The sequence below is a fragment of the Tursiops truncatus genome, chromosome 15 (genome assembly GCF_011762595.2).
Source record: "Tursiops truncatus isolate mTurTru1 chromosome 15, mTurTru1.mat.Y, whole genome shotgun sequence".
In the NCBI taxonomy this organism is placed as follows: domain Eukaryota; kingdom Metazoa; phylum Chordata; class Mammalia; order Artiodactyla; family Delphinidae; genus Tursiops; species Tursiops truncatus.
In genome coordinates, this window is record NC_047048.1 from 74,881,520 (window position 1) to 74,901,010 (window position 19,491).

The 19,491-nt window shown below is 50.5% G+C and overlaps 1 protein-coding gene across 5 annotated transcripts in view; it reads left to right on the top strand.

The window, feature by feature from the left end:
• Positions 1–12,939, top strand: part of SLC9A8 (solute carrier family 9 member A8) — a 72,087-nt gene extending 59,148 nt beyond the window's left edge. For all 5 annotated transcript variants that reach the window (XM_033840639.2, XM_073793088.1, XM_073793089.1 and 2 more), the window contains 4 exons: positions 1,142–1,253; positions 4,293–4,513; positions 6,595–6,741; positions 8,070–12,939. In XM_033840639.2, the coding sequence (XP_033696530.1) occupies positions 1,142–1,253; positions 4,293–4,513; positions 6,595–6,741; positions 8,070–8,177 (588 nt within the window). In that variant the 3' untranslated portion in view covers positions 8,178–12,939. The remainder of the gene's footprint in view (positions 1–1,141; positions 1,254–4,292; positions 4,514–6,594; positions 6,742–8,069) is intronic.
• Positions 12,940–19,491: the final 6,552 nt, after the last annotated feature.

The window sequence follows — 19,491 nt, forward strand, 5'->3', positions numbered from 1 at the left end:
CCTTAGACTCACTCAGTGGTCAAGGGCATGGGCTCTGGGGACCGAGCCAGGTTTGGGACTTGGCTCCACCACTTCCTGCCTGCGTCAGCTTGGACCAGTTACTTAATACTTAACCTCTCGCTGTCTCAGTTTACTTGTCTCTAAAATAGAGACAGTAATACCTACCTCATGAGACCTTTGGAAGGATGTAAATTGAACAAGATAATGCATATAAAATCATTAGAGCATTGTCTGGCATATAAATGTTAGATGATTGTGGGTAATTATTAACTTGACCTTCCAAGGCACAACAGTCCAAAGCACACTCAATTCATGCTGGTTGTAAGAATAAACTTAGAGCCTTAGAATGTATGTGTGTGTGTGTATATATATATATATATATATATATATATATATATACACACACACACACACACACACACACACACATATTATTCTGTTCAAGTTAGTTATGGTGAGAACCAAGATGAAGAAACGAAGTAAATTAATAAGTAGTTCTAAGAAGCCACTTAGATAAGATTTAGACTTTACATAAAGCTATATTTTGTTGAAATCGACCTGCCTTTGGAGATGGCTAGGAACCAAAAGCCATGGCAAGCAACTGGCTAGACAGGGTGTATGTGACCTCCTGTTAGAACCCACCTGTGCATTCCTCTTGCGCAGGGAGCAGCATTTACGGACATAGGTAGGCGCTTTTCAGTCTTCGCTCCTTTCCCTGAGGAGTGGGGCCCCCATGGGAGAGGCAGGAATACCTTGTCTGTTCCCCCAGAGCTAGCCCATTGGGAATGATCAGTGCAGGCCCGTCCCACAGCGGAGCACATTTGGAGGAGCCAGATTACCCTTAAATTAATCTCTGGGTACTTCTGCACGGCCTCTTGGCATTACTGAAGCTGTCATTGATACCTTGTTAGTCCTCTCTTTCTGACAATGGAAACGTAACATACAAAGCTTTAATCCTTTCCTAGACACATAGAAACTGGCATCTCCTGGGTCTCTGCCTAGCACTGAGTTCATGTCTTTGATGACAAGGGGATGCTGCCTTTATAATGGGTGTGTTACCAGGTCTGTGTTAGCCTCAACAAGCTTCAACTTGAAGAACCAGAGGTTTCCATGTTAAGACTTAGTTTGTTGCTGTTAACAGGTGCTTGTGCTGTTTGGCAGAGCGGTGAACATTTTCCCTCTCTCCTACCTCCTGAATTTCTTCCGAGATCATAAAATCACACCAAAGATGATGTTCATCATGTGGTTCAGCGGTAAGCCCAATCTTGAGCGAACGGTGGAGGGAAGATGTGTGTTATAAAGGCGCAGGCCCTGCGGAGAATGCACGTGCCTGTCCCCGGAGCCCTTGCGAAACGAGCATGCCTCATCGGCCCCAAGTTGCACGTGCTCCCGTTTAAGGGCGCCTGCTATAACACAGGCCCTGAGCGAGGCCCTTCGCAGGCGGTACCCCTCCCCACAGCGCAGGAAGTGGGTGGTGCGTGTCTGCTCTACAGATGAGGAACCTCAGGCTCAAGGGTAAAGGACTTGCTCGGGACGAGGGGCCCCAGGAGGCAGAGCCAGGATTGCCCTCCTTCCCTCCACTCTTTCCTGGACAGACGGGGTAGCCCAGGGCAAGGTGTGCACGGCGCCCCTCCCACCTGAGCGCTTTCTAGGCTGAAGTAACAAGGGGCTCAGAATAAAAAGGTTAAAGTTTAAACTTTTTTGTACTATAGGTTAGATTTGGATTTTTTTTATTCAGTTACTAAGTTCTGATAGTTTATTTGACCATTTCAGTTGCTGTTCAATCCCATATTCCTCTACTTTTTAAAGGATCGAAATGATTTCATAAATCTTTGACTCCTAAAGAACCGGATCCGTAGACATCTTTAAATTTACTTAGGAGCAAATACATCCAGTTCTTTGTGCTTTCTTGTTTAAATATTATAATTAAAATATTTCTGTGTGGGTCAGGGTATAGCAACGTGCTTTGTAAGCTGTTTTCTGTCCAACAGCATATCTGTAAATTTCTCGCAGATTTCCTTTTCAAAAGACCTTGTTTAAAATATATTCATAGGTGTGCGTGTGACAGATCTAGGTAGGTAGGTGTGTATATATGTGTGTACAGTGAGAGAAACTTTTTTCTTAATCTTTTTTGCCAGTGAGGGAAAAAAATCGTAAAGTAGTTGATCCAAGGTCTTGAAAATCTGAAAGAAAATCTAAGAAATGTATCAGGCATTTTACAAAGTATGTGAGCTCTTTGGGGTTGCGGGGTGTGGTGAGAGACCTCTACAGGGAAGTGGGCGGTGGTTTTAAACAGGGAGGGCTCTTGGTTCCGGGTGTCCTCAGGCTGTCCAGGCCTCTCTCCATTGATTCCCTCCCTCCTTCCTGGATCCTCACCCTGTCCCACTGGCTCCGCCATCATTCAACAGTTGAAGATTCTCCTTTTCCCCGCAAAAAACCAACGACTTCAGCCAAAACCCCTGCTCCTCGTCCCCTCCAGCTGCTTCCCCATCTCTTCCTATCGTGGCCAGACCTCTTGAGTGAGCTTTTCTTGCCCATTTTCTCCACTTCCTCCCCTCCTGTCCTCAGGGCTGGACTTGGCCTCGCCTGGGTCACCAGCAGCCTCCCCCAGGCAGACCTGGTGGGCACCGGTTAGCCCTCATCCCACCCGCCTCCTCGGCTTGGGGCTCCTTCCTCCCACCGACCTGCCCTCTGACTGGGAGGATACCCTCTCCTCTTCCCTTGGCCTCCAGGCCATGCTCTGGTTCCCCTCCTTTCCCTTGGGATCTCCTCAGGCTCCTGTCCAGGTCCCCATCTGCCTTTACCGGCACCTCAGCAAATATTGGCTTCCTCAGGACTTAGCCTCAGACCTGCTTCATCTCTTGCGCTCTCACAAGCTCACCTGTCCTGTGGCCTCAACTTCCATCTGGTTCCCACCCTCCCAAAGCTGTTTCCTCCGACCAGGCCTTCCCTCTGGGATCCAGACTCCAGTGTCTGAATCCTCCTTGGATGTTGTGGAGCCATGGCGATCTCATTGTCTAGGACGGAACTTACCTTCCTGCCCCAGCTGCTTGTTTGCCAGCATCCCCCTTCCTTCCACAGGAAACAATAACACGTGGCTCCCTCTTACGAAGTGTTTACTGTGCGCACATGCTGTCCTATGCCAAGGCATTTCATCCTCGGGCCGCCGTCATGGCAGGCCCTGTGTCTCGTTCCTCGTGCCAGCCTGGGAGGCCCCAGGGAAAGCAGGAGGCCAGGGGGTGGACCCAGGAGCCAGACTCCCGACCCCGTGCCCAGACCGTCGCGCAGCCAGCCTCCTAGGACCCGGGCATCCTCCAGGCCCTTCCCTTCCCTGGTCACCCCACTTTCCCCTCGCTCCTGTGACCTGTTGCTTCTGCTCCCCGTGTCTCTTTTAATTCCACCCCCTTCCCTCCGCCCTGCTGTGTCCCCATATAGGGTCTGGGCTGCAGCAGCCAGCCCCCCATCATGCTGTGATGCGCCGGCCTCCACATCTGGGTCAGATCCTGTCGCTGTGTGCCCGGCCCGCCCTCCCTTCTCCTTCAGGCCCTCACCCTCACACGAGTCCTCGTTTGACATCTCTCCTCCCCGCTGCTCTGGGAGCTCCTGTCCCCCCGTATGGCACCAGACAAGCCAGGAAGTTTTTTAGAGAGAACGTGCCATTTCCCGGCTCAGTCCATACCCCTCAGTCCAGCCAGCACCCTCCCAGGGAACCAAAACAGGAAGTAAGGGAGAGGCCGTGATGCAGTCCCCTGAGCCGCTGGCCACCACGGGGGTGGCATCCTCCACTACAGTGGGCATTGGGCAAAAGGCATTCTGTGACGTTGCCAGTAAAGCGTGTGGCCCTGGGAGGACACCTCATTCTCAGTCTCGGCGCCTCATCTGTGCGCTGTGAGAATAACAGGACCAGCTCTACAGCTGTGACAATCGGATGAGGTCATGTCCGCGGAGCACGTAGCACAGGGAGGGCTCGTCTGCACCAGCTGTCGTGTTTCTAAAACATAAGCGCTGGGCTTGATAAATCCTCAACACGCACACGCCCGGCGCTTCACAGCCTGGACAGGTCACTTCACCCGCTCCGCTCTGCCGCCTTGAGAAGTGGGAGCGGAGGTGAGCCTCCATTCCTTGCGCCTGCTTCTCTCACACCCCAGAGCCTCACAGGCTGAGTTCGCACTCTCCAGTGGGTGCATTAGGATGTCGAGCGGCCGTGGTGCCGGGCTGGGCCCAGATCCCCCGCGAACTGCTGCCCCCTCCCGCCTGCCTCCGTCCCTCTTACTCCCTTCACTGTCGCCCAGGCCTGCGGGGGGCCATCCCCTACGCCCTGAGCCTGCACCTGGACCTGGAGCCCATGGAGAAGCGGCAGCTCATCGGCACCACCACCATCAGCATCGTGCTCTTCACCATTCTGCTGCTGGGCGGCAGCACCATGCCCCTCATCCGCTTCGCGGACATCGAGGATGCCAGGGCGCGCCGCAGGAACAAGAAGGACGTCAACCTCAGCAAGACCGAGAAGATGGTGAGTGCCGGCCGGGCGGGCAGGGGCAGAGGGTGGGTCCCCACTCACCGCCAGAAAATGGGGGAACGAGACACGATCTGAGGATGATCCGTCCCTGGGCACGCACGCATAGGCGCGCAGCACATGCACACACGCACGCACCAGCTTCCCAAAGTGACAAGGAGGTTGGACTCAGGGTCTGAAGCGTGACTCTTTGGGGTGGGTTGTCTGCCGGCCTCGTGAAGCCACGGAGGCAGTGGCGTGGGAACGTGAACCTTCCAGACTCTTCCAGGAATGCTCCTCCCCTGCCAGTAACCACACCGCCCCATCAGGCCGGGACTGGAAGGAGGGTTTCAAAATCACAAAATTACAAAATTGTATCATTCCCTAGCATCTACTAAAAAGCCTCCTGTTGGGGCTAGATAAGGGGAAAGTGCTCACAGAGGCTTGGAGAGTCACAGGAGATGGCCCTCCACTGAGGACAGGCAAGGGCATGATTTGGGGGTGGAGGTGCCCAAGGCCATCTGCAGCGAGCCTGAGGCCCCCGGACCCCTGCCCACCTCTGCCTCCTCCAAGCCACCCTCCTCCCCTGAGTCACAGTGATTGTGCCTTTCCTGCCCTGTGTTCCCTCGGGCCCTGGCCTCTGGTCCTGCCTTCCTGCACCACTCCCTGCTCCACGCACATGCTTTTGCAGAAATGCATCTTTTTCTAGTTCCCTTGTTCAAGGCCATCAGTAACTTTACTCAGCCCTGGAAGGCACAGAAATCCTCAACCAGAGGTGGGGAAGGGGGATGTGGCCCACCTCTCACTCTGGAAAGTCCAGTCTGGGTGGATCTTGGCCTCCAGTCTCTGCCCGCGGCCTCTCCAGCCAGAGTTGTGCTGCTGAGAGAACCTTCAGATGACGTCAGACAGGGCTGGCTCACAGAACTTTCCTCACTCTCCGTGGCCCTTCTCCCCCCACCCCCATCCACCAGCCTTCTTGTCTGTTTTTAACCAAAGTTCAAGTATAGGTTCTCGAAGCTTTTAGTGGGTGTCAGGATTGGTGGAGGGCTCCAGGGTCTTACAGGTCTGGGGTGGGCGCCCAAAGAATTTGCATTTCTGATGAGTTGCCGGGAGGTACAGCCACACTTGGCCAAGCACAGCTCTGGTAGAACCAGGATGTGTGCTCGGGGGGAGCAGCTGCTGTTTAGGGCATGTTTTCTGTGGTGCCTGCGCTGTCCTTGGACTGTCCCTGATAACCTGCAGGAAGCAGATGGTCTCATGATCCCCATTTTGCAGATGAGAGCACTGAGGCACAGAGACCAAACCACACAGCCCTGGTCACACAGACTCTTAACCACCCCACTTTCCATCACTGGTCGTCAAGGTGGGGTTCCTGGTCCAGCAGCATCGGTGGGCGCTTGTTAGAAATGCACATTCTTGGGCCCCCTCCCAGACCTGCTGAATCAGGAACTGCAGGTGGGCCTAGTGGGCCCAGCATTTTGTGGCTCCCCAAGCTCCAGGTGATTCTGACGCCGGCCCGAGTTTAGAAGCGCTGCTCCACGGCAGGGAAATGCCCTCCCTGCCGCTCCCTCTCTCCCACCTCCTACACCCAGGGTACACCTGCGCTTGGGGGCGACTGCAAAACTGCCTATGGTCGCCCCTGCAGAGGGTGGGTGGTCCTTCCCTCCCTCCCTCTCTCCCTCTCCACATCCCTCCCTGCTGCATCCACATGACCAGCAGATGTACCCAGAATGGGCCTCTGCAGGCAAAAAACGACAAAAGCCGCCTCCCTCATTCAGTTCACTGGTAAAGAGACAGCCTAGAAGAGCTCCCAGTCCTGGCCGCACAGACAGCCACCTGGAGAGCTTACAGTAGACCAAGCCCCAGCCCTGAGCTTCCAACTTCTTCACAATTCTGATTTTCCTGGATGTCCATCGTTTTCTTACACACCTTCCCGCCTCCCTACAGGCTCCCAGGAGGCCTCTTTGCTGCCACCGTTAGGGTTGGGGACACAGGGGCCGGGGTGAAGAGCTGCGGAGGAGGTAGGCTGGGTGGTGTGAGGGCTTCCAGGCAGGTGTCAGCTGACGAGCCTTCGGCTGCCTTCCCCCCACCCGCCGCAGGGCAACACCGTCGAGTCGGAGCACCTGTCAGAGCTCACCGAGGAGGAATACGAAGCCCACTACGTCAGGCGGCAGGACCTCAAAGGCTTCCTGTGGCTGGATGCCAAGTACCTGAACCCCTTCTTCACGCGGCGGCTGACCCAGGAGGTGGGACGCAGGCCAGGGGTCCCTCGCCTTCCTCCCTCAGGGCCTGCAGTGGCCAAGAGCAGGGTGGGCAGGGAAGACCCACGTGCCGGGCTGGGTGGGGGCCTCTCCCCACTCAGCGTTCTCTCCTTCCCAGCCTCGCAGGCTGGACATGCTTGCAGCACTCTGCATCTGCTGTTTTTCCTTCGCTGCCGTATTTAATGCTGGTTTGTTTATTTATTTATTTAATTCATTTATTTTTGGCTGCACTGGGTCTTCGTTGCTGCGCGTGGGCTTTCTCTAGTTGCGGCGAGCGGGGGCTACTCTGCGTTGCGGTGCGCGGGCTTCTTATTGTCATGGTTTCTCTTGTTGCAGAGCATGGGCTCTAGGTGCGTGGGCTTCAGTAGTTGTGACGCGTGGGCTCAGTAGTTGTGGCTCGCGGGCTCTAGAGTGCAGGCTCGGTAGTTGTGGTAGTTGTGGCTCACGGGCTTAGTTCCTCCACAGCATGTGGGATCTTCCCGGACCAGGGCTCGAACCGTGTCCCCTGCATTGACAGGCAGATTCTTAACCACTGTGACACCAGGGAAGTCTCCAGTGCTAGTTTAATAATAGACTTGTTAACCCAGTTTGGATTTCCTGGATGATAGACTTGGGACATTGATCAGCTACTGAATCTGAGCTGAGGAATTTCAGACCTGCCAGGGCCTTGGACAGTGGCCCGAGGCTCAGGGCTCTTGCTCCATCCCTCCAGGCACCACTGGCCTGACAGTGAGTGACACACTCAGGGACCAGCTTGGGCCTGCTTTGCTGAAACCGTCATCCTGCACCGTGCAGGGTGGGGGAGGGGTTCTGGCTGCTGCCCCGCTTTGGTCCTGAGCCCCGTTTTCCCTCCCTCAGCAGTCAGGATCGCTGTCAGCACGTGAGTTCTTACTGTGAGCCAGGCGCTACACCAGACGTTTTTCACGATTGCTTCATTTCATTCTCCCAGCAACCCATGCAGTAGATGCAGCGGGTTGTCTCAGTTGATAGCCGGGGAGACTGAGGCCCAGAGAGGTGAAGTAACCCCCCGAGGTCACACAGCCAGTACCTGGCAAAGCTGGAAGCAGAGCCCAAGTGTGTCTGATTCCAGAGGCCAGGTTTTTTAACATCATGCCATCCTGCCTCCTACTCCTGTTCCAGGGTGACACCTCCCGTTATCTCCTCCCCAACAGAGAATGATCCCAGCTTGCGGTTAGTCAGTTAACACTTTGAAATTGCTTGTGGCCGCGCCCCCTGCCTCCCGTCTCCTCCCTTCCTCAGCCCTGACCCTGAGCCAGACCACTGACAAGGGCTTGCTGTGTCTCCCACCCCAGGACCTCCACCACGGGCGCATCCAGATGAAAACCCTCACCAACAAGTGGTACGAAGAGGTGCGCCAAGGCCCCTCCGGCTCCGAGGACGACGAGCAGGAGCTGCTGTGACCGACCAGGACGCGTGGCTTCCGGGCAACCGGGGCCGCAGCACTGCCATCCAGCCTCCCCGCGGCTCCCAGGACGGCCACCCAGCAAGGGCCCCCGAGGCGTGTGCATGTGGCACTTCTTTGGGGCGGATGGAAGCAGGGTGACGCACAGGCTACTGTCGTCTTAACCCAGGACCTCCCAGGCCTTTGGAGCCAGCCGGCTGCCCTGAAGCACCCTCTCCCCACTCCCCACTGGGCTGGACCTCTGCCCTCAGGGTGGCTTCCCAGCCTGCGGATTGGAGGGACCACCTTTGCAGGTACATGTTTCCTTCTGCTTCTGTAGCTGGGGAATAGTCATCTGTCACGCCAAGGTGCCTGAGAGGAGAAATCCTGCCATGGACCCACTGTGCAGGGCGTCCCGGGAGCGTGGTGCGCCGTTGCCGCCATCCCTGGCCACTGCCTTCATTACAGGGGCCCTTCCCTGCCGGACGGGTGTCGGTAGCAGCAGGGCGAGAGGCCAGCCGCCGCTTCCCTGTGCGTCATCAAGGCACCTCGACCCTCAGCAGCGGCGGTTCTCACTTAAGCAGCAGGCTCAGAGGCCTTGGAAACTTCACACTCCCCTTCGTGATGTCGCTTGCACTCCCTGAGAAAGAGAAACTGAGTGACCTTTTTCTCTTTACCTCTGATTGGCACCTCACAGGCTGTCTCCCTGGGCAGCAGGCAGCTACTGCCCTTCTCTGGGAATACTGTGAATGTTTACACTGGAACCGAGCACGAGGGCACAGGCACCTCTCTAGAGCCCCATTGGAAGCCGTATCCCTGGGTTTTTTGGGGGTGAGTGACCCTATTCAATGTAGGGTCAGAGCACCCTCTAGAGGGAAAGTCTTCAGGGTTTATGCTGGCCAGCAGCTGCTGTCTTTGAATTCAGTTTAAATTCATGCACTTTTACAAAGTGGTGAGAGCCTAGCAGTCCCTTCCCTGACCTCGATTCCTTACTCAGTGGTCCTTGTTTGTTCAGAGGCCCCTTTTCCTGGGCTCTGCCCACCGTTTACCTGCTGCACCTTCACTGCTCATCGGCATCTTTTTTTTTTCCCCTCCCAATTCTCTACCATCTTGGGTCCCATTTGTCCCCGTGCTCCTCGTCTGCCACCCCTTCCCAGGGCTCCAGTGGCCTGCAGCCAGATGCATCTGAGTCTCACCTGCAATCCCTGAGCAGCCACTGCTCCCTCAGGACTCGCTCACAGAGCGCTTGCGCACGCGCGCGCACACACCACACACACCCCTGCCCCGGCCACGCGCGCGCACACACACACACACACACACCCCTGCCCCGGCCACGCGTGCACACACACACACACACACACCACACACACACACACACACACCCCTGCCCCGGCCCCATGGTCCGGGCCCCTGGGCCACCTCAAGGTGAGGAGCTGCCAATCATGTCCAGAGGACATGGAGTTTCTGACTTCCCCGCATCCACCCCCTTCACCGGCCCTTTAACAAGTCTTTACCTGCTTGCTTGTGCCCATCTACAGGCCTCTGGCAGTTTCCATATGTGGCTCAGGGTCTCAGCTGGAGCCTTGGGACTCAGCACCCCCTGGTGTGGTTTAATTCATCATGTGCATGTCGTTGGTTCTGTTTCGGACACAGTGGGCCAGCATGGACCTTGGGCTGGCAGCAAATGTTTCCATCTTCTCAGCCACAGGCAGCGTGGCTCTGGATGTGAGGAAGGACTGACCTCGGGACCCTCCAGGACCCATGTACCCAGCCCACGAGGCCAGACCCCTGCCCTAACCCCTTCCCTTGCCCCAGAAGTGTAAGCGTAAAGCCAGTCAGGCAGGAGGGCACATGGTTTCCTTTTTATGCATGAAAAGTCAATTGGTACTTGATAGAGCTAAAATATGATTTCTTTTTGTAATCTCCCACCGTAACCCCATAATTTGAGCCAAATAGGATTACTTTACTTCACCTAATATCCCCACTGGAAGATTAATGCCATGCATAATTCCAGTCTCCGTCATTTCCTATTTCTTTTTAGTGGAAGAGAGAAGAGGTCAAAGGGAGAGGACCTTTGTCCATAAGGGGAGGGGGCAGGGATCAGAGGCCAGATTGTTCTCTCATTCTCCAATTAGTAAGTAACTGACTTTCCCCCTGAAATTCAGAGTCTGATCTCCGAGGTGTAAGTTGCATTGTAAACTCAGTAGCTTGCCGGAAAAAAATTTTGGGGGCTGTGAGTTCATAGATTAAATAATGAAAACAGGATCTTCTCAGTTCAGACTGCCCTTTGTCACCAGGTCCCACCTGTCCTTCCACTTTTAGCTGAGACCTGAGAGTGACAGTAAGTAGAGAAGCACGCGGGATCGGGGCGAGGTCCCCAAGGCTTGGCTGTGTGAAGGTGGCTGGGGGAGAGTCTTGCCTGGCCTGGAGCAGCGCCAGCCTGGGCGTCCTGTGAGCTGCTCCTGCCCTCTTCTGGCCAAGTAGTGGCTTAGCAGCGTGGGAGGGCATTTCCCCGCCAAGGAGGGCGCCCCGTGTGCCTCAGCCATCACCTTTGAACAGGCCAAAGCCCATGGAGAGAGATTTTTCTGGTGGACTTTTTTCAGATGTCTTTGCCTGAGAATCAAAAATTGCTGCTGTCTACCTTTAGCATTCCTAATAATTCTATTGTTGGGGGAATAAATGCCTAGAAGATTAAAAATATCCAGCATAACTATAACTTCACACATGTTTTCTTTTAGGTCTAGGCCATGGGACGGGAGAAGTATAGCACAGAGAGAAGGTAATACTTTAGGAGGAGGTGAAGGCTGTAAGGTCAGTGCGTGCCTTTGGGGAAGCTGGTTGGCTAGCCAGTGAACTCTGAAGACACGCCGTCTTGGGGAGCTGGGGCGTCCTGTAGCGCTAAGGCCCCACCCCAAGGCTCCCCCAGCAGCCCCTCCACAGCAGGCCCTACGATTTTGGACTTGGAATTCATCACGTGTTCTGCAGCCCTGTGGTTGTAGGACCTCTGGGACTAACCATGCTCAGAGGCTTGGAGTGAGAGGCCTCACAGGAAAAGAAGCTGGCTTTTCCTAGGTCCCCAGAGACCAAGTTCGGGCTGAGCTGGCACAGAGCCAGGCAGAAGGTGGCTCAGTTCCATCATCTGGTGCTCACTCAGCCCAGGGGCAGACCCTGTCCCCCTGGCCAGCTGCCTCTTTTCACACACTGGGAATGCTTGCTGGGCCCCGGCTGACATGAGGCCAGGGGCCCAGAATGTTGGCAGCCCCTGAGTGCCCCAAGTCAACCTAGGGAGGCCCTGATTTGCCTGCAGATTCCTCTGTGTGCAGTGGAGTGTGGAAAGGCTGGTGAGTGGGGAGCCTTCTCCTTCAAGCCCTCACCTAAGGTGGCCTTCCGGGGTCTCAGGTCCACACTCCCATGGGGGTCCACACACGTGGCAAAGTCCCCAGTGGGGAGGCCACAGCCAGAATCCCTCTTCTGCTTCAGTGGGGAGAGTGAGGGTGGGGCCTGGTGGCGACCGGCTTCTCCTCAGTCAAGTCCGGGCCATCGAAGGTCCGGCAAGGTGTAGGCGTGGCTTAGGGTGGCCTTAGAACTGACCCCTGATTCTAGTGGGAGGAGGAATCTCTCAACAGCAATGATTGACTGTCAGTTAGGACTTCAAATGCCAAAAAAAGAGGAAAGATCCTTTGCTCCTTCCTCATTCCCTCCAGAATGCAGGCATGTGATTCTCCTGCCGGGTGGTGGGTAGGAAATTATCTGAAACGTTCCTGGTAGAGCAGCCAGAATCATTAAGAAGTTGTTCTACCAGGAACCCGGTCTCCAAAGCCCCAGGCAATATGTTTTAAATGAAAACACCACAGTCAGAGTGACGGCTTCGGATAATCAGCCACACTCCCTTCCACTTAGTCTCCTGTCATTTCTCACACAAATGGAGTTAGATGTTCAGGGACTTCCACCATCATTGCCCATGTTACGAAAGAAGACTTTCTAATTTCCCCCACCCCGTTTCACCCTTTCTCAACCCAGCCGACACAGTCCCTAATCCCAGAGGGAAAAAAAATTTGTGGCTTTTCCTACCCAGGAGCTGGTCTTTTCCTAGCTGCTCCGCGTTGAGCATCCTGGCTTCAGGGCGAGAGAGCTGAGTCCTTGGAGTGCAGCTGCGGGCCCCGTGGCCATGGGATCCATGGGGATTGTGCAGTTCGGTGGTCAAGAGAAAGGTCACCTGTCAGCACTATGGGCCCCTGTCCAAGGAGCTGGTCAGCCACGCGGAAGAGCCACTTCTCCAGGCCCCAGCGCTGCTCTGAGGAGCCGTGGAGGCCCATGGGCCGGGGAAGGCTCCTCGCTCGCTCGGCTGACTCGGGGTTCGTGGCTACCAAAGGCTTTAGCGTTTTCTCCAGTACAGCTCCTGCAAAGCTTGATTTATTCTCAAGATTAATCAGAATCTTGTATTCTTTTGAGTAATTTTCTTTTTAAAAATGAAGGATTTTTTTAAGTACAGCTTTTTGATATAAGGACTACTGGGAAGGTCAGGCTTGTTCTTTTGTCCTCCCCCAAGTAAGATGTGAGAGGCAGCCGTTAGTCCTGGTTCCTGAGAAATATGCTGCTCCTCTTGGTGGGGCTGTGGGTTGCAGAGGCGAAGGTGGGTCGGAGGTGGAGGGACCTGCAGCTGCTCTGCTGGAGCCTCTACCTCGTCTCACTGGACTCTTCAAAGAATTCAGAAATGGATGAAAAACAGTAATGTCACTGGATTCTTATTTAGAAATAAAAATGAATGCTGCTGAATCAGACCCACTTTCTGTGTTTGTGTTCCGTGGCTTTGCAAAGGCCTGGGTCATGCCCCCCTAGACTCGGCTCTGTCCACGCCTGCCCGGCTCTCGCGGCCAGAAGCCTGGCAGAACGCAGTGGTTAGTGGGCAGGAGTGCGGGCTTTGGGCCCCAGTTCCTGCCTCTGTCCCTGTTGGGCTGGACCCCGTGAGCCCATAAGCTTTGTAGTTGCCCAGCCTTGAGACCAGAGGAAGAGCCTAGAGACAGCAACAGAGACATGAACGGTTTGTTGGATAGAGGGATCTTAACAAACGGTCCTGGAGCAAAACCCCACGGCGTGCAGCAGCCATCGGACAGGACACCAGGACACCAGGACATGGCAGCAGTCCTCACCACATCAGGGAGATTGATGTCAGGTGGGCTCGGTTACCAGGAACTAATTGAGCCCTATGATTAAGAGGATTGGATAGTCACGTGAGGGAAGCAGGGGCTGATCGAGCAGGGGATATGCAGAGAGCAGGGGACAGCCATCTTGAATGGCCTGAGCACACAGTCCCTCAGTGAGGAGGACGTGAGGCCAAGCAGGAGGGTTCAGCTCAGGCCCAGCCTCCAGCCTCCAGCCACAGCTGCTTCCTCACAGGTGCGAGGGACTTGTCCTCCCTGGGGTTCTCTGGGCTAGCCGCCCTCCTCCCTGCTGGGGTTGCAGACTGGCCCCTGGTAGGCCTTTGACTGAAACCAGGCTCTGAACCCACACGGCCGTGCGAGTCAGATGGAAGCTGGTGGCGGTATCTGTGGGGCGTCTGGAGGCTCCGTTTGTTTATACACTCTCATGCTTCCAGAAGGCATCTGAAGCTACTTACGGTAACAGGTGCAAACAAAAAATACATGTGATATAAATGAAACTAGGCAGAAGAACCTGTCCTGACCCCAGGCACGAGCCTCCTGACAGGGAGGCCAGAACCAGGGCTCTTAGTTCCTCTCCACCCTGCAATGCATCCCCACCCCCAGGCCAAAGGAGGAACGGTGGGGGGAGAATAAATCACATCCTGGACCCTTCCTCTACCTGGATTGCTAACTGCACACCCAAACCAATGCCTGCTGGCGTCAGGCAGGGAACCTGGTCAGGGAGCAGCGCTGGTAGGAGGCGCACGTGGCCCTCAGCTCCCTTCCGCCTGTGACGGAGACCTGGGTTCAGAGAAGGATTCCTCCACCCTAATGAAACCATGCAGGTGGGATGACAGGTGGCACTGGAGTGATAGGCCTCTGGCAAATATAAAGCAGAATCTTCCCAGGCCACCGATGGCTGCAGAGGAGGCTAGGAAATGAGCAGAGTGTCAGCCTGGACAAAATGGAACCCTGGTAGTAAAGGTGAGCAGAGCCTGAGTGGGACTGGGTATTTTCATTCACATTTCAACCTTCTCAATGTCTAGAAAAAGCACTCAGGGTGAAGGGGAGCAAACCAGGGAAGTAGTATTTTGCTTGGAGGCCAGAAAGCTGCAGGGGAGGGTCACACACAAAGTTGAGGGCCCCGTGACCTCCACTCAACTCCCAGGGGAGCTGAGGGGAGATGAAGCCATTTATGGTCATTCCATTCCCCTCGCCTGAGAATGCTGAGGAATGGGCCTCTGGCCCAATTCCGACAGAAGAATGAAGCAACATCTTAGGGAATTTCCAGGACTGTTTCCTCATACTCAGTCACTCAAAGAAGGGAAGCACCCTCTTCCCATGGTCTGGCCTTTGCCTCCCATTATGTGGGGATGCAGTGCTCAGACCTGCTGCAGCAATTCTGAGACAAGGGAAGGCCTCACCAACCTGCTGCGCAGAAAGACAGAGGCCCTGAGTTGTTAACAACACTGTCGGACCAGTGAATTAAGCAGTCCTGGAACCGACCTCCCACCGGAGCTCACTGCGGGAAACAATACGTGTTCTTGCTGCTGATGCTGTTTGGGTTGGGTTTTATGTTACAACAAAAATAATCCTAACTGAAAGAACTTCATGAAGTCAGACGAGCAGATTCCAAAACAAGATATATAGCATCAGCCTCCAAAAATTAAATTGATGTGTGTGTATATAGGAAAAAATCTGGAAGGATAGGTATGAAGTTTGAGAGAACTTTGGTCCTCTCTGAGTGGAAAGATAATGGGTAACTTTTAAGATCTCGTCTGAAGATATTTTCTATTTCTTTCACAAAGAACTTTTATTCAGACCAGAGGGCAGACAGCAGAAGCAAGAAGAACTACAATTCTGCAGCCTGTGGAACGAAAACCACATTCACAGAAAAGTAGACAAAATTTAAAGGCAGAGGACTGTGTACCAGATGAAGGAACAAGATAAAACCCCAGAAAACAACTAAATGAAGTGGAGATAGGCAAGCTTCCAGAAAAAGAATTCAGAATAATGATAGTGAAGATGATCCAGGGCCCTGGAAAAAGAATGGAGGCAAAGATCGAGAAGATGCAAGAAATGTTTAACAAAGACCTAGAAGAATTAAAGAACAAACACCTAGAAGAATTAAAGAACAAACAGAGATGAACAATACAATAACTGAAATGAAAAATACACTAGAAGGAATCAACAGCAGAATAAATGAAGCAGAAGAACAGATAAGTGACCTGGAAGACAGAATAGTGGAATTCACTGCCATGGAACAGAATAAAGAAAAAAGAATGAAAGGAAATGAAGACAGTCTAAGAGACCTCTGGGACAACATTAAACACAGCATTTGCATTATAGGGGTCCCAGAAGGAGACGAGAGAGAAAAAGGACCCGAGAAAATATGTGAACAGATTATAGTTGAAAACTTCCCTAACATGGGAAAGGAAATAGCCACCCAAATCCAGGAAGCACAGAGAGTCCCAGGCAGGATAAACCCAAGGAGAAACATGCTGAGACACACAGTAATCAAACTGACAAAAATTAAAGACAAAATATTATTGAAAGCAACAAGGGAAAAATGACAAGTAACATACAAGGGAACTCCCATAAGGTTAACAGCTGATTTCTCAGCAGAAACTCTACAAGCCAGAAGGGAGTGGCACAATATATTTAAAGTGATGAAAGGGAAGAAACTACAACCAAGATTATTCTACCTAGCAAGGATCTCATTCAGATTCGACGGAGAAATCAAAAGCTTTACAGACAAGCAAAAGCTAAGAGAATTCAGCACCACCAAACCAGCCCTACAACAAATGCTAAAGGAACTTCTGTAAGTGGGAAACGCAAAAGAAAAGGACCTACGAAAACAAACCCATAACAATTAACAAAATGGTAATAGGAACATACGTATCGATAATTACCTTAAACATGAATGGATTAAATGCTCCAACCAAAAGACACAGGCTCGCTGAATGGATACAAAAAGAAGACCCATATATATGCTGTTTACAAGAGACCCACTTCAGACCTAGGGACACTTACAGACTGAAAGTGAGGGGATGGAAAAAGATATTCCATGCAAACGGAAATCAAAAGAAAGCTGGAGTAGCAATACTCATATCAGATAAAATAGACTTTAAAATAAAGAATGTTACAAGAGACAAGGACACTGCATAATGATCAAGGGATCTATCCAAGAAGAAGATATAACAATTATATATGCACCCAACATAGGAGCACCTCAATACATAAGGCAACTGCTAACAGCTATAAAAGAGGAAATCGACAGTAACACAATAATAGTGGGGGACTTTAACACCTCACTTACATCAATGGACAGATCATCCAGACAGAAAATTAATAAGGAAACAGAAGGTTTAAATGACATAACAGACCAGATAGATTTAATATTTATAGGACGTTCCATCCAAAAACAGCAGATTACACTTTCTTCTCAAGTGCACATGGAACATTCTCCAGGATAGATCACATCTTGGGTCATAAATCAAGCCTCGGTAAATTTAAGAAAAATTGAAATCATATCAAGCATCTTTTCTGACCACAACGCTATGAGATTAGAAATCAATCACAGGGGAAAAAACCATAAAAAACACAAACACATGGAAGCTAAACAATACGTTACTAAATAACCAAGAGATCACTGAAGAAATCAAAGAGGAAATCGAAAAATACCTAGAGACAAATTACAATGAAAACATGACAATCTAAAACCTATGGGATGCAGCAAAAGCAGTTCTAAGAGGGAAGTTTATAGCAATACAATCCTACCTCAAGAAACAAAAAAAATCTCAAATAAACAACTACACTTACACCTAAAGGAACTAGAGAAAGAAGAACAAACAAAACCCAAAGTTAGTAGAAGGAAAGAAATCATAAAGATCAGAGCAGAAACAAATGGAATAGAAACGAAGAAAACAATAGCAAAGATCAATAAAACTAAAAGCTGGTTCTTTGAGAAGGTAAACAAATTGATAAACCTTTAGCCAGACTCATCAGGAAAAAGAGGGAGAGGACTCAAATCAATAAAATTAGAAATGAAAAAGGAGAAATTACAACGGACACCACAGAAATACAAAGCATCCTAAGAGACTACTACAAGCAACTCTATGCCAATAAAATGGACAACCTGGAAGAAATGGACAAATTCTTAGGAAGGTATAACCTTCCAAGACTGAACCAGGAAAAAACAGAAAATATGAACAGACCATCACAAGTAATGAAATTGAAACTGTGATTAAAAATCTTCCAACAAACAAAAGTCCAGGACCAGATGGCTTCGCAGGTGAATTCTATCAAACATTTACAGAAGAGCTAACACCAATCCTTCTCAAACTCTTCCAAAAAATTGCAGAGGAAGTAACAGTCCCAAACTCATTCTACGAGGCCACCATCACCCTGATACCAAAACCAGACAGAGATACTACAAAAAAAGAAAATTACAGACCAATATCACTGATAAATATAGATGAAAAAATCCTGAACAAAATACTAGCAACAGAATCCAACAACATATTAAAAGGATCATACACCATGATCAAGTGGGATTTATCCCAGGGATGCAAGGATTCTTCAATATACGCAAATCAATCAATGTGATATACCACATTAACAAACTGAAAGATAAAAACCATATGATCATCTCAATAGATGCAGAAAAAGCTTTTGACAAAATTCAACGCCCATTTATGATAAAAACTCTCCAGAAAGTGGGCATAGAGGAAAACTACCTCAAAATAATAAAGGCCATATATGACAAACCCACAGCAAACATCATTCTCAATGGTGAAAAACAAACCATTTCCTCTAAGATCAGGAAGAAGACAAGGATGTCCACTCTCTCCACTATTATTCAACATAGTTTTGAAAGTCCTAGCCACGGCAATCAGAGAAGAAAAATAAAAGGAATGCAAATTGGAAAAGAAGAAGTAAAACTGTCACTGTTTGCAGATGACATGATACTATACATAGAGAATCCTAAAGATGCCACCAGAAAACTACTAGAGCTAATCAATGAATTTGGTAAAGTTGCAGGATACAAAATTAATGCACAGAAATCTCTTGCATTCCTATACATTAACAACGAAAGACCAGAAAGTGAAATTAAGGGAACAATCCCATTCACCATTGCAACAAAAAGAATAAAATACCTAGAAATAAACCTACCTAAGGTGGTAAAAGACCTGTACTCAGAAAACTATAAGACACTGATGAAAGAAATCAAAGATGACACAAACAGATGGAGAGATACACCATGTTGTTGGATTGGAAGAATCAATATTGTGAAAATGACTATACTACCCAAAGCAATCTACAGATTCAATGCAATCCCTATCAAATTACGAATGGTATTTTTTACAGAACTAGAACAAAAAAATCTTAAAATTTGTATGGAGACAAAAGACCCCGAATAGCCAAAGCGATCTTAGGGGAAAAAACGGACCTGGAGGAATCAGACTCCCTGACTTCAGACTATACTACAGAGCTACAGTAATGAAGACAATATGGTACTGGCACAAAAACAGAAATATAGATCAATGGAACAGGATAGAAAGCCCAGAGATAAACCCATGCACCTATGGTCAACTAATCTATGACAAAGGAGGTAAGGATATACAATAGAGAAAAGACAAGTCTCTTCAGTAAGTGGTGCTGGAAAACTGGACAGCTACAGGTAAAAGAATGAAATTAGAACACTCCCTAACACCACACACAAAAATAAATTCAAAATGGATTAAAGACCTAAACATAAGACCAGACACTATAAAACTCTTAGAGGAAAACATAGGAAGAACACTCTTTGACATAAACCACAGCAAGATCTTTTTTGATCCACCTCCTAGAGTAATGGAAATAAAAACAAAAATAAACAAATGGGACCTAATGAAACTTAAAAGCTTTTGCACAGCAAAGGAAACTACAAACAAGACGAAAAGGCAACCCTCAGAATGGGAGAAAATATTTGCAAATGAATCAACGGCAAAGGATTAATCTCCAAAATATATAAACAGCTCATGCAGTTCAATATTAGAAAAACAAACAACCCAATCAAAAAATGGGCAGAAGACCTAAATAGACATTTCTCCAAAGAAGACATACAGATGGCCAAAGGCTGCTCAACATCACTAATTATTAGAGAAATACAAATCAAAGCTACAATGAGGTATCACCTCACACCTGTTA